Below are 14,344 nucleotides of genomic sequence, written 5' to 3' on the forward strand. Positions count from 1 at the left end.
TGAAACAATCTGCAAATTTCATTAAAATTTAATAAACTATCATCTTAGCTTTATTTTTAGTTAGCACATACCTTAAACACTTCAAGCTGTAAGCTAATGATAGTTATACAAGAGCAGATGCAGGCTGGTGCGATAAGCTGTACATTTTACGTCCAATGGATGCACGATCTGATTAGTCGACTAATCGTAAAAATAATCGGTGACTAGTCGACTATCAAGATAATCGTTTGTGGGAGCCCTACTGTTGGTGCGAACTTCCTTTTCTGACATGCTGTGTTAGTTTTATGCCACATGTAACGGGACTCAAACCTCCCAAAAAAGTTCCGCGTTTCTCTCTTCAGTCCACAGAGTATTTTCAAAGATGTCTTGGGGATCATTAAGATTTTTTCTGGCAAATGTGAGACAAGTCTTTGTGTGACTGTTTTCTCCTTGAACTCTCCAATGGGGGGTATTTTTCCCAGTAACTTTCTTATTGTTGAATAATAAACTCTGACCTTTTGTGACCTCTTGGATGAGTCGTCGCTGCGCTTTGGGGGTCTTTTTGGTTGACCAGCGACTCCTGGGAACCACTGTTCCATATTTTCGCCATTTGTGGATAATGGCTCTCACTGTGGTTTGCTGGAGTCCCAAAGCCTTCAAAATTGCTTGGTAACCCTTTCCAGATTGATAGATGTCAGTGACTTTGTTTCTCATCTCTTTCAATTGTGACATGTTGTGCTGCATTTCTCAGTCTGCTTCAGTTTGTCAGACAGGTTCTGTTTAAGTGATTACAGGCAGTAATCAGGCCTTAAAGTGGGAGGGAAACTTAGCGTTGTAAAAGACATGGTTAATCAGAGTTTATTCATGATTTAACAAGGTGGGGGCAATCAAGTTTTCACACAGGGCCATACCCCTAATGATAAAGCCCTTGATTTAAAAACTGCATTTTGTGTTTACTTTTGTTATCTTTGTGTAGGGATGGGTACCGGTTCTGACATAAACGGTAGTAACCAGACCGAAAAGCAGCGCACATTTTGGTGCTTTATTTCGGTTCTTTTTTTTCCTGAGATGACATACACTTTGAATTCTAGCCAATCATTTTACGTTTCCGAGGATAGTAGGCGGGTCCAGGTATGTACGTTCTTTTAGAGCAGAGCTACAGATTAAAAATGCCCAAGGCAAAGCGGTCAAAAGTCTGGCTGTACTTCACAGCAAAATATGCAAACTCAGCAGCCTGCAACAAGTGCTTTAAGCTGATACTGTGATACTGTCAAAGGAGGTAACACCTGAAATCCGATGAAACACCTGGCGACGCATAGCGGGTTTTTTTTAAAGCCGAGAAATGCGCCGTATTTGATAGCTTGCTGCGAGACCTCACATCGAGCACATCTACTGCGGGTGGGTTGCCTGTTATCGGACCTGGAGTTAGCAACATCCCCCAAGAACCCGAAGAGGAGAGTGCTGGCCCCTAGCCCTGCCAGTGTAGCAGAAATGATGACGGATGATGATGCAGCAGCAGCAGCCGTTCTTCTCTGCGTGAGTAGCTTAATGTTGTTCGTGTGTAATTTACGTTGAGTAGGCTAACCACGTTATTACATTAATGCATGTAAGGTGAACTAGCAAACACCGTCGTAGTTACATGCGGCTGCCTTCTTGTTTGATGGCAGATACTCCCTTCAACCTGGCCAAAAAGGCTAAAATGACCAAAGAATAAGTGGAAAACAGTTAAACATGAGAGGTTTTTGGACAAAGTTTGTGTTTTTTCCATTGTTTAAGCACTGCTTCCAGCCAAGAGTGATACCATATATGCCCTATAGCTGCAGAAAAGGCTAACATTGTTATCTTTTTACAAAAAAAAACAGCTGAACATGAGAGGTTTTCAGACCAATTTTGTGTTCTCCATTCTTTAAGCACCGGTTTGAGCACCGGTTTGAGCACCGTTTAAGCACCGGCACCGTTTCAAAAGTACCGGTTTGGCACCGGTATCGGATAAAACCTAAACGATACCCATCCCTATCTTTGTGTAATATTTACATTTGTTGATCTGATGATCTGAAACATTTAAGTGTGACAAACATATAAAAAATCGAAAATCAGGAAGGGGGCAAAGACTTTTTCATACCACTGTACTTAATGAGGATCAATACACCTACTAAAGATAGGATCTCTGGGGTTTAGAGTAAGTAAAGCAATTCAGACTGTTCCTGTCTTGGCTCTGTCTTTGTGCCATGAGTCAGCCTTCAACACGCACCAAAAGGATACCATGGGACAAACTTAATTAACAAAGCAACACAAAGAATTAATTATGTTCACTGTGGTTGTCAGTTTTGGTTTTACAGTTCTTAGAAAATGACACATCACACATTCACTCAAACACGTACATACAAACTGACCTGAGTGACATGATCTTGTATGCATCAGGCAGGTAGCACCGCGTGTTTTCCATCTGGACGGGGTCCGAGTCGCAGATCTTGTCATCAGTGCGGCCGTAGTTGGCACTTTCAATCATGATGACATCTGTGCCTGGGCAGCGTAACTCAATGGGGTAGGACTCACAGGACAGCTCCCTGCGGACTACTGCCATGGGGATGGGGGCACGGCCATAAACTGGACAGAAAGACATATGTATTGATATTAAGTCTTTGTTTGGTGAAATACTCCAGACGTTTTGGTAGAGCCATCTTTAATTTACTTGGACTGCAAGGCCTGAATTATTCAAGAATAGGCTGTGTTCAACTGAAATTGCATTTGTACCCTTGTCATATAGACGTAATTATTCAGACTATATGAAAACAATAGCATAACAAAAGACTTCTTATAAGGGCACGTCCACTGTCGCGAGTGAACTGACTTGGTAATTAGTGCTTTGCAGTTAGCAGTATTGGACATCATTCTAGATAGAGAGTAATTGCCTGGCAATTTCAACAGATATTTAGTGCTGCAGATAATATTCAAAGATGGCAATGCCTAATTATTCTCACAAGTTGCAAATGTGATGCAAACATCCACTACGACTGTACTGTAATAGGGAACATGTCATTAATTTCAATGAGTCTGAAGTTACTGAACATTCCTGATATTTTTTTTACTTCACTGGCGGACGCTTTTGTGCCACACAACTCCCTTTCATCTAAAAACAAAATGAGCAAAAATCAGAAGAAAGGCAAACTCTTCCCATCAAAAGTATTCTTAACAGTGTCATGATTTTGGATTCTTCTTGTTATCGCGATTCCATCACTTCTTTTATTTTAATCCTTGCTTCCTGTGGATTCCAGTTAGTCCCCGCCAGCCAGCCCCCCAATGCCACACAAATAGTTTAAAAAAAGTTTTCTCCTTGCTCATAAGCATTTGGACTTTTCTCCCCTTTCTCTCATTCTTTATTTTCATGTCCTGCCAAAACACCTTATACATACCTCCATGTGACTGAAGCTATTACATAGAAGTGCAGTGACAATAATGGTGTGGTTCTGGGTGTTTGTGTCGCATGGATTATTCTTCTGAGGTGCTCAATTGTATTGCCCATGTCTGAATCCACCTAACCTTTCCATAATAATAATGCAGATTTTATTACACACACACACACACACACACACACACACACACACACACACACACACACACACACACACACACACACACACACACACACACACACATATATATATATATAGCACTGCCCATCTAGACCATCTGAGAATTTTTGCTATACAGGGTGCAATATACATATTATGCATTTCCCACTTGAATAAACTAATAACATTTATTAAATCTACACAAAACTAATGTGGAAGCTTTCCAGACCCAGCGCTCTTTTTGGAAGAACATATCCTGTCAAATCATTTCTTAAAAGCAGAGAAACAAGCACATGTATACACACATGAATGTACGGACACAAAAGCAATTAAAAAGACACAGACATACAACATCTGTGTAAAGTGAGGCAACGCTCCCTGTCATGGTAACCATAGTAACCCCGTCCACCCTCCCTTGGCTCTCTCATTGGTTAGAGAAGCGTCATGGTTACACAAATGCAGCAAAGAATCTGAATGAGCTCAATGACACTGTGCCCGGGCTCAACTTAATACTGCCCTTCACCACATCACAGACACACAAGCACGGAAGCACACGCACACACACACACACACACACACACACGCGCGCGCGCGCACACACACACATACACGCACACACTCATGCATACAAATGCTCGGAGTGATGGAATGTAGAGGTGGAAATTCACAGCCAGCCAATATCAGTGTGGTGTTGGTACCTGAGGGAAAAACATTGATAATGGCAGGAGGTAGCTTAGAGATAAGACTGATATATAAGTGGCATTTACTGAAAATGTCTTCTCTAATGAACAGACACATGCACACACACGTATGTATACCACTGCAGGCTATGATTAGACCTTAAGCACACATTCAGACAGGATGTGTGTCTCCAAAGTAGCTGAGGATTTAACAGGGCATCATGCAGTTTTGTCTGTGTAAGCAGGGGGTCTTAGTGCACTGGGTCATTACTGTGTGAAAGTAAGTGTCAGTTTATTAGTTTTTCAATGGCTGCATCATGACTCTGTGAGCATGAATATAAATTCTGAAGTGAGGGTTAATTGGAGCATGCGGGGATCAATAAACAGCATCGTAAGGCAGCTGTCTAGACTAGCATTGGATCAGATGTCTTACAGTGTTGCCTTACAGGGTCCCCTTTGGGTATGAAGCAAGCATTATGACACAAACTCACACACACACTATTCAAATGAGGGGTCTATCTGTATTCCCATTAAAAGCCACTCTGCCTTTGTAAGCAGGAGTAAATGAACTGACTCGTACATGCCATCCTGTCTCGTCTGTCACATTTTAATTTATCTTATTATATCAGCTGCCTCACCTATAAAGCTGCTGTGCTTAACCCATCTCCAAAGGACCCTCTACACATATTTCTGTCACCTGATACACATGCATTCACTCGCACACACACACTATGCGCACATATTTAGCTGTCTGTCTTTGACTACATGTAATAATGTGTGAGCTGGCAAGTCCATGTTAATGTGTCTGTCATTAGTTGTGTAAGTGGTGACAGAAACTTGGCAGCAACAGACAGTATGGACAGTCTTATTCAGACACTCTTATTGCCTCGGGGGGCTGAAACAAAAGGATATTGATTTTTACATTTGGGCCAAGAACAAGAGAGTGGCGAAAGAGGTGGATAGATGGAAAGAAGGAATGGGTGAAAGGAAAGAGGAGAGAGATTTAAAAGGTGATCTCTCACTTGAACTGCCAAAGCTTTTGGCCAATGCTGATGTCTTAAATGTGGGGTGCTTTGAGTTACAGGGAAAACAACTTATTTTAAGTGCATAAGATATTCTAAAGGTTAAGGCTAGCAGTACCCTCATTGTTTTATCAATATATATATAGATATATTCATATATCTATCTATATATATCTATATCTTAGCTTGATCATTGTCAACCACCAGGGGGTGTATCCCATTTTGACCTCAGTAACCTCCAGCCATATTTGGCACAGATGTTCCTGTATACTATGTCAGCCGCTTGGTTATGGGGTCCCATGTATGTCCTGCCTGCTAGCATCTCACACCCTGTTATGTGCTGGATTATCTCGGGGCATCTTTGCACAGCCTGCACCTGGGATCTTGCCTGGTGTGGTAGACCCCAGCCTCCATCAATCTTGCGCTTGGAGCTTGTGTCTGTGCTGCCACAATTAGTGCCTCCATGCTGTCTTTCAGTCCAGCTTTGTCTAGCCATTTAGGATTTTTTAATATCACACCCTTCTTCTACCTGCCAGTGAGACCATGGCATGCAGTAGCGTGTCCATCCATGATGCTTCCTCTTCTTATGCCTCTTCTTTCTTGGGTTTCTGCTGCCTGAGGTATTTACTAAGCACATGATCAGTTGTGGCCATCTGTCTGTGTGCTAATGGATCTTTGTTCTTTCTTTCCTGGATAGTGTTTCTGACACTCACTAGTCCTCAGCCTCCTTCTTTCCGCTTAGTGTACTCTTCTGGGGTTCCATGGCGATCAGGCCTTTTCAGCCTCCGGTTAGCCATTCCGGGTACACCTCATCCATTAGCAACTGGTTAATTTGTGCTTCCAGGGGCTCACAAAATGAAGTAAATCCTTGAGCCAGTAGGTGTGGATCATGCCAGAGTCTGGTGCTGTTTATTTTTCTTGGATGGTGACTAGTGAACCCAGAAGACCGACAGATACAGATTGGTTACCTAAATGGAGATGACATAAATGATGACACTGCCGCGGACTGCCAATAATTCATACTCAGCTAATCCCAACCAGCCACACCTTTACCTGTGAAGCACAAGAGTATAACTTGGATGGTTCAGTGGAGAACACTTGGTTTATTCTCCCAGCTTCTGGTATAACTGTTCAAGCTAATTGCTTTAAAAGGTATACCAGAAGCCATCACACTTCATCACTCCTTCCTGCAGATAGTTGGCTAACGTCCCTTTGTTCTGCCTTGATCTTGGCCACAAGTCTTTTTCTCCATGGAAGATACCGCTCCTTGTGGCTGTTGTTAATCTTATAGAGTTATAGGTTCCCAGCTTAGCCATGGTCTTCTGTTTCAGGTCAGCTGCCCTTGCATTTAATCTACCAGTTGTTTTCAGGACTTGGTGCCCAGTCTTGGAGAGTGGGGATGATGACATTCCCCCTCAGACCTGACGTCTTTGTGTTGTAGGTCACTCAATGTGTTGTACCTCAGTCTCTAGTTGCAACAGCAGTTGCTTTTTGCAGATGTTGATGATGTTGCAGCTAATGATTCGAAGCATACTGCATCATCTGTCAAATATGGTGGAGGGTTAGGCATGAGCATGTATGACTGCCAGTGGAATTGGGTCACTACTGTTTACTGATAGTGTGATAGCTTATAGAAGTAGCAGGGTGAATTCTGAAGTGTACAGGCCTAGACCCTCTGCTCAGAATAAGCCAAATTCTGCAAAACTGATTAGACAGAGCTTCACAGTGCAAATGCTTCACACACAAGTTCCTTAAAGGAAATAAACTGGATGTTCTTCAGTCAGTCACCTCCACCCAATAGAGCGTATAAAAAACCCGTAAAACCCTGCCAAAAAAAAAAATCCAAAAAACAAACAAACAAAAAAAACCAACCAAAATAATTCCCAGATTCACGTTTAAATGTCTTTTTGTTTGAACAATCCTAAAATAATATGGGTCTGTGGAGAAGACTGAGTGGTTGCTGTTGTGTGCCCTCAAGCTGGTGTCCTTGTTTCAGCTGTACAGGTTTCCTCACAAAGCAAAAGGAACATACTTTGCATACATCAACTCATTCTTTAGACATCGATGCAAATATATTTAACTGAAACTCATCTCTTCCTGCAAAACCAAGCCCTTGGTGTTTATATGCCTGACTATAAGCACTCCCTGTGTGCCTTTTAATTGCATCCATTAGTGTTTAGGTGGGATTTCTGGCAACGTTGGTGCAAGTACATGCTTGATGGTGTGTTTGTGTGTGTGGTCCAGGAATCACTTGCTGTAGAGACCTACATCTATTTAAAATGTGGATACATATGAGTGTTTGTGCGTGAGTGCATGTTACAAAGTTACACAATGTGAGTGACAGGAGCTATTAATAGGACCGAGTTCCCAGAGCTCCCTCTCAGAGTCTTTTAAACCTATAGTCATGTAGGAAAGGAGGAAATATAAAGTTGACCTACTGGACTGCATCTGCACTGAACATTTTGTACGTGTGAAAAATTTCTGTGTGTGCAATAAAATGGTGCCCTGAGTTTTGATTCTTATTTTTGGTTTTATTGTTATTCTTTCTTATGCTCATATTTTCATGGTGTCCTCATTGTCTCCCCATCTTGCCCATCTCTGTCTGGTCTATGTGTTTACACATTTGTCCTACTGGTTTCCACTTACTGTCTTATTTTGGTAATTGCTTTTTCTTGTGTGTCTCCTGTGCCTTTGCCTCTTCACTCCTTTATGATTGTCTGCGCTATCCTGATTAGTTTCACTCTTGTTTTATATATCTTTACTTGTCTATTTTTCATGCATTCATTATTTCAAGTCTGGACAATCTTAATTCATTATTATCAGGTGTCAGGGAATAGACAGAGAGACCACGTTTCCTCTGTATTAGCATCTCTTCATTTGCTCCCTGTTAAATCCAGAACTGAATTTAAAATCTTTCTCCTCACACACAAACTCTCGAATAATCAGACCCCATCATATGTTAAAGACTCATAGTATCATATTATCCTAACAGAGTGCTTCACTCTCAGACGGTGCTTACTTCTGGTTCCTAGACATTTTAAAAGTAGAATGGGAGGCAGAGCCTTCAGCTATCAGGTCCCTCTCCTGTCAAACTAACTCCCAGTTTGGATTGGGGAGACCTACGCTCTTTCTACTCTACTCATCACGTTCATTTTTGATAAGCTTATAGCACGGTTCTGCTGGAGGTTTCTTCCAGTTAAGAGGGAGTTTCTCATTCCCACCATTGCAAACTAATTGCTCATATGGGGTCCTTTGATTGTTAAGGTTCTCTCATGAATACTGCAAGGTCTTTACCTTATAATATAAAGTGCCTTGAGCCATCTCTTGCTGTCATGTGGTGCTTTATAAGTAAACTTGAATTGAACAGTTGCCACCTTGCTTTGTAATCAGCCCATGCTGTATGTAGTCTTGTGCATCCCTTTGTTGGTTTGTCTGTTTATCCGCTGTGTGTCGGCCTCCTTTATCCCATCTGTGTTGTTTCAAGACTCATTTGTATCCTTGCTTTTTGTGCCTGCTGAGTAACAGCTCTTTGCAACAAATGCTATTTGTTTTTTGAAAGAAGTCCAGCAATAAGCCTTTATTTTAGCAGACAATTGTGACTGTTATAAAATTAACTAACATTACCTATTGCTCTTATCAATACAGTTATTAAAAACACAGACTATAGCTTAAAATAATCAACAGCTGTTTTATGACCAAAACGTTTTTCTTGCTTTTGCCAAATGGACTTTAGTCACATAGATATTTGACTGAAAATCTTTAATGTAGCAATAGTAATAATTGAGCAATACAACACATTTCAATTAACAAATTAAATGTAGTTTTTTTTCTCCTTTTTTGGTTAGGGCAGTGCAATGAGTAGTGTGTCCCTTACCAATGGCTATGGGGGAAAAGAAGGTTGAGATCAAGAGCAGGCATCTGGTCCACATGACGTCTGAGGATGACCTGGAAGTAGATATGGAGGTACTTCCTGCTGAGCCCAGACGGTCTTGTGGCGAGCTGTTTATATGTCACAGCTCAGTCTTCCTGTCACCATACAGACCTGGGAATTGATACACATTGAGAATCTGCTCACTTGGTTTGCCATACGTATACACATTAGGATGCTTTATGTAGGCCGCAATACACAGATTTACTAACTATTCCAAAATATGATCTTTTTCTTATTTTTTTTTTCTTTCTAACAACAAATAAACAAGTAAACAACAACTGACAAAGTTTATCCAGCAAAGAAGCAGATTTTCCTCAAAACATTTAACTGATTTATAGTGGATGGACATTTTAACAAACTTCAAAATAACAAAAATCATTTCCTTAAACAATAATGAGAGAAAGAAAGAGAGGACTAAATGACCAACACTTGTACCTCAATCATATTTTCAGAAAATTAAAAAAAAAAGTCAAAGAAGACCAATTTTAAGTGGATTTGCCTGCTAGGTAAGTAAATGATATTCTGCAGACACACAGAGAGGACCTACAAGCACATAAAACTACAAGATTATGGATTATGAATGTATAAAAACACTTTGATAACATTTATTGTATAGTTTTTTATTATTAATCTCTGTCTCTCTTCCACGGCATGTCTTTGTCCTGTCATCCTCCCCTCACCCCCAACTGGTCACAGAGATGAGCCTTGTTCTGCAAACCAATTTCTTCCTTATAAAATTGAGTTTTTCCTTCCCACTGTCTCCAAAGCGTTTGCTCATACAGGGTCATATGATTGTTGGGATTTTCTCTTTATTATTTTATTACAATGGAAAGTGGCTTGCGGCAACTGTTGTTGTGATTTGGTGCTGTATAATTAGACTGAATTGAATTCAATTAAATTAAATAGCTTAGGGAGTTAAAAACTTCTGTCCAATTTGTGATTATTTTTAAGATCTGCAAATTAATATATTCTTCATTAGGTCATACTAAATATCTCATCTGCTTTAAAAGATTCTAAAGGAATTAAAATCACATTTTTAAGCTAAAAAAAAGCCATGATAGTGTGTTAAACACAACAAGAACAGAATAATTTGTGCAAATCCATATTTCACATGGCAACAAACCATATCCCGATTAATCCATACACAACACAAATCTGCCTGGAAAATGCAAGACTAATGTTATATGCAGACCTTGTCTAAAAGAAATAGTAAAATAATACAATGGTGCTTAATGTTTGCATAATGATGCTTTTATTAGGATTCACTTCACTTAGTATTACACATCAGCATCAAAGTGTGAAATGTATTGATGTCCCAACCTAATTGTTCATTTCATGGTCCATCAGCAACAAACAATTAATACAGGGATGGTCTCTGAGATAAGTTATAGCAGTGACAGACTGGTAAGCATCGTTTCTCCGTCTTTTTTCTGAGCAGATTAAAAAGACCAGCACTGTTCAATCACTTGCTCACCGCCCACTCACTCTTATCTCAACTCAGTGGCTCTCTTTGTTTTTTTGCGCTGCAAAATTCACGTTTTAAATAGGAAAAGCTGCAACATTTACATTTAATTTGCAGAATTATGTGTGTATGTCAAGTTTAAAGTGTGCATGACATAAAGGATAATAAAATCTTCACACAATCATCCTTTTCAAACAAACATCAATTTCATCAGGGGAGTAGTTCTAAGGTAGCAAAAGCCATCTTTGTGCCTAAATGTTCACCGTTCTCAAGGGAACTCATACTCAGCTCCGGAAAAACAAGCACATCAAGTTTGTAAGTGGGAGCGAGAGGGGCTGGAGAAATATGCAACAGCCGGGGACAGATGGAGCAAAGCAGACAGCCACAGCCATGGGAGATACATCATGTGTAACAGAGACTATTGATCAGTGTGACCATATCATTTTTGTCCAGCAGAGACTGAGACAATAGCCAGCTATTTCCATCATGTCATGCTGTGAAGGCAATATCTGCTTTGGCACAATCCTCTGCCTTTGATATTTCTTATAACTGATGTTATCAAAAGCCTTTTAATTTATAGAAAATGCCAGAATCACACAGGCCCTTTTTTATACCAGAATCACACAACATATGTATAACGTATCTTCAGAGCATCTGAAATGACAAAAAGCCTCATCGCAGACCTGCAAATGGGACAGACAGCCACCCAGAGGCACATGCACACTGCAGAAACACACAGACGATGAGGCCTGTGTAGTCATCTGGCATTTTATTGGTTCTGTTCTTTTTTGTATGTCAAAATAAATCCTTTAAATTGAAAATTCACTAAAACTAATGATAAAAACACAAGCCAAACCTAATTTAGTGAAGTCTGAAAAGTTGTAGAAAATTCAATTTGCATTCCAGCATAAAGTAGTCAAGCATTTTATCCAATCAGATTACTTTTATGGAGCATAATTCTTTAGCTCTGGATAATGGCAGAGACTTTAAGTTTTCCTTTGATAAGTCTGTAAAAACTTAACAGACGCACTTAACTACAAACTGTTTTTTTCTTTTGCATTCAGAAGAAACTAATTGTTAACTGTAAGAAACTGTTGTTGTTTTTTTTGTGATTTCTAGTTTACTACAAAAAAATCATTTTAAAAGTATATAAAATGTATTGGTCAGCTGACAATAGGTGGCAAAACAACTAATTTAAGTAAGAAAAGTCAAAGTTTGAATAATTTTGATTTCTCAAAACTGTCTGTTATAATCGACTTAATCCTTCTACTTACAAAAATCCTTCAATTTTTATTTTTAATCTACAAACCTATTCAGCTTTCTAAATACCAAGCGGTGCAACTGATTTCATTGGAGTGTGATTGCATATCTGTTAACAGTTCTTGACAAATCCCTAATGGCACTAAAGTGATAGACTCACAATAGACTCCTCTGTGTTATTCTTTCCTCCACTTAAACGACCTAACAAACTGCCCCATTTTGATTGATTGGCCCCTAACTCAGTTGAACATGAGCAATCTGACCAGCTGTCCCCAGCTAGACAGAGAAGGCATACACTGACATATGGCCGGACGCCACCAGCCACAGCATTCCGCTGTTTCATAATTCAAAAGCTATTCCATCACCCCGTATGCTCCACCAGCATCTCACCCATCAGTTAATTAACCCTCTCATTTCCTCCAAGCACACGGTGGCTACACAGACAATGGCTGCGTGTCAGTCAAGTTATGTTCATAATTCAACAGGGCTGCATGCTCCCATATGTTCAGATAATGACAAAAAAACTGTTCCCTCTACAAAGTCTGACAAGAGCATAGACAATAATGATTGCCCAAAGCATTGCCCTGTTTTCCTAACCTGCTTCCTTTAATTATCCTAATGTGTTGATTGGTTAATATATAATGAGTAAACAGACAGTAATGGTGCTAATTATCAGGACATATGTGAAGCGTTTACACTCTGTATTCATCAGAGCACATAAGGTTTTGCAAACATCACAGGCCCCACCTGAACCTGCTCACTGCTAAAATTATGAAAATAATCAAATCTTTTTTTTCTTTTTAATGAGCTCAATATTTCCAATCCTGAACTAGTTCTATCTCACTGGAGATGCTCTCTAGAAGATAAACAGCATCTGCATAAAACTGAGCAAAACATCAACAAAGAAACAAGATCAGACTGGATCCAAGTCTTTGGATGTACCTGCCGTTTCTATCCATCTCTGCTTAGTCATATCCGCTCAGCAGACACCTGCTAATTATGCTACAAATATAAACACACACTACATTTTTCAACCTTGGCTATTTTGCCACCGCAGTTTTCCCAACATCTTGAAGAAAAAAATAAATATATAATGTTATAACTGCACCGTTAATGCAGTTAACAGTCTCAACAACACTGTATTATTTACTGTATCAATAAGACAATCTTCTCCACATTAGTCTTACATGTATGTGTGACGTGGCCTCGATGTCCCATGTTTTTCTGCCCTGAATCTTCATTTCCTACAGGGTCGGCATTAACATAGCTGTCGCCAAAGCCGCCACACTCACACAGTCTATAATGCATGCATCCATGAACTAATTGATGTTGGGCTGATTCTGTGCACAAGGCAGCCTGACCCTACTGAGTGTGTCTGTGTGTGTGTGTGTGTGTTAAGTTCCCTAACGAGAGTCCTGCCTGTCACAGCACTCCTCATTCGGGGATTCTCTCTATCACTAATGAATGCTGACCGGACTGGGCTACCTTGTCAACACGCGTCACACGCACATGCACGTGCCTTCATACACACATTTTCACACACACACATGCTTATCACTAGGAGACCAGATGCCCTACTCCCTCAGCCTCCAGGCAGAGTCTCAAATGTGTCCATGTTGCACTTATCCTGTGAGCATGCCTTAAAGAATACCGTGTTGAAGTATGAGTATATGTGCATCATATTAGGCTAGCAGATAACAGATGGATTGCAGTAGTTATAAAAAAACAAACCATAGAGAGCAAATGAATACCCGTTTAGATACTGTACTAAAATCAGTATTTTGTAATCTATCTTTGCCTGTAGTTTTGCATTCACCATAATTATAATGAAAGAAAATGGTTCAAAAATAAAGAAAGAAAGAATAGGAGAGAAATGTAAATGCATGCATAACCTGCTGAGTTTTTCTTCTTGTACTTATCTATCTATCTATCTATCTATCTATCTATCTATCTATCTATCTATCTATCTATCTATCTATCTATCTATCTATCTATCTATCTATAGATACATATATTTGGTGTGCTATGACAGCAGAGGAAGAGGACATCTTGTGGTTTTTTTCTCCTTTTTTCTTCACTTAGTTTTTGTTCACCTGTTCTTTTCTTTCCTCTTTTTAGTTTCTTCATTTGTTCATTCTTTGCTCTGTTGGAGAGAAGTCTGAGCGGAACAAAGCTCAGGGGGCTATGCACCATGTTCAGTAAAATGGCATGTGTCCGCCAAGCTACGGTAAATTACCTCCAGTTGGCTTGCTAGGGTAACCACCATGGACCATTTCTACGTGTGTGTGTCTGTGCGTGTGATGGAAAGGGTTGGAATAAGGTTGTGTGGGTGATAGAGTGTGAGTCGGTATAGGTAGTGTTTCAAATTATCATGAGCACAGGTAGACAGGCTGGGAGAATTTTGATTAGAGTGACCATGCACACACAGACACACACAC

The 14,344-nt window shown here is 40.0% G+C and overlaps 1 protein-coding gene across 9 annotated transcripts in view; it reads right to left on the bottom strand.

The window, feature by feature from the left end:
* Window positions 1-14,344, bottom strand: part of adgrl3.1 (adhesion G protein-coupled receptor L3.1) — a 118,816-nt gene that overhangs the window by 78,429 nt on the left and 26,043 nt on the right. For all 9 annotated transcript variants that reach the window (XM_004564228.5, XM_076884958.1, XM_076884959.1 and 6 more), the window contains exons 3-4: window positions 9,128-9,295; window positions 2,373-2,586 (exon numbers count right to left, since the gene is read on the bottom strand). In XM_004564228.5, coding sequence (XP_004564285.3) covers window positions 2,373-2,586; window positions 9,128-9,182 — 269 coding nt within the window. In that variant the 5' untranslated portion in view covers window positions 9,183-9,295. The remainder of the gene's footprint in view (window positions 1-2,372; window positions 2,587-9,127; window positions 9,296-14,344) is intronic.

This window comes from Maylandia zebra, linkage group LG6, assembly GCF_041146795.1.
Source record: "Maylandia zebra isolate NMK-2024a linkage group LG6, Mzebra_GT3a, whole genome shotgun sequence".
Classification (NCBI taxonomy): Eukaryota; Metazoa; Chordata; class Actinopteri; order Cichliformes; family Cichlidae; genus Maylandia; species Maylandia zebra.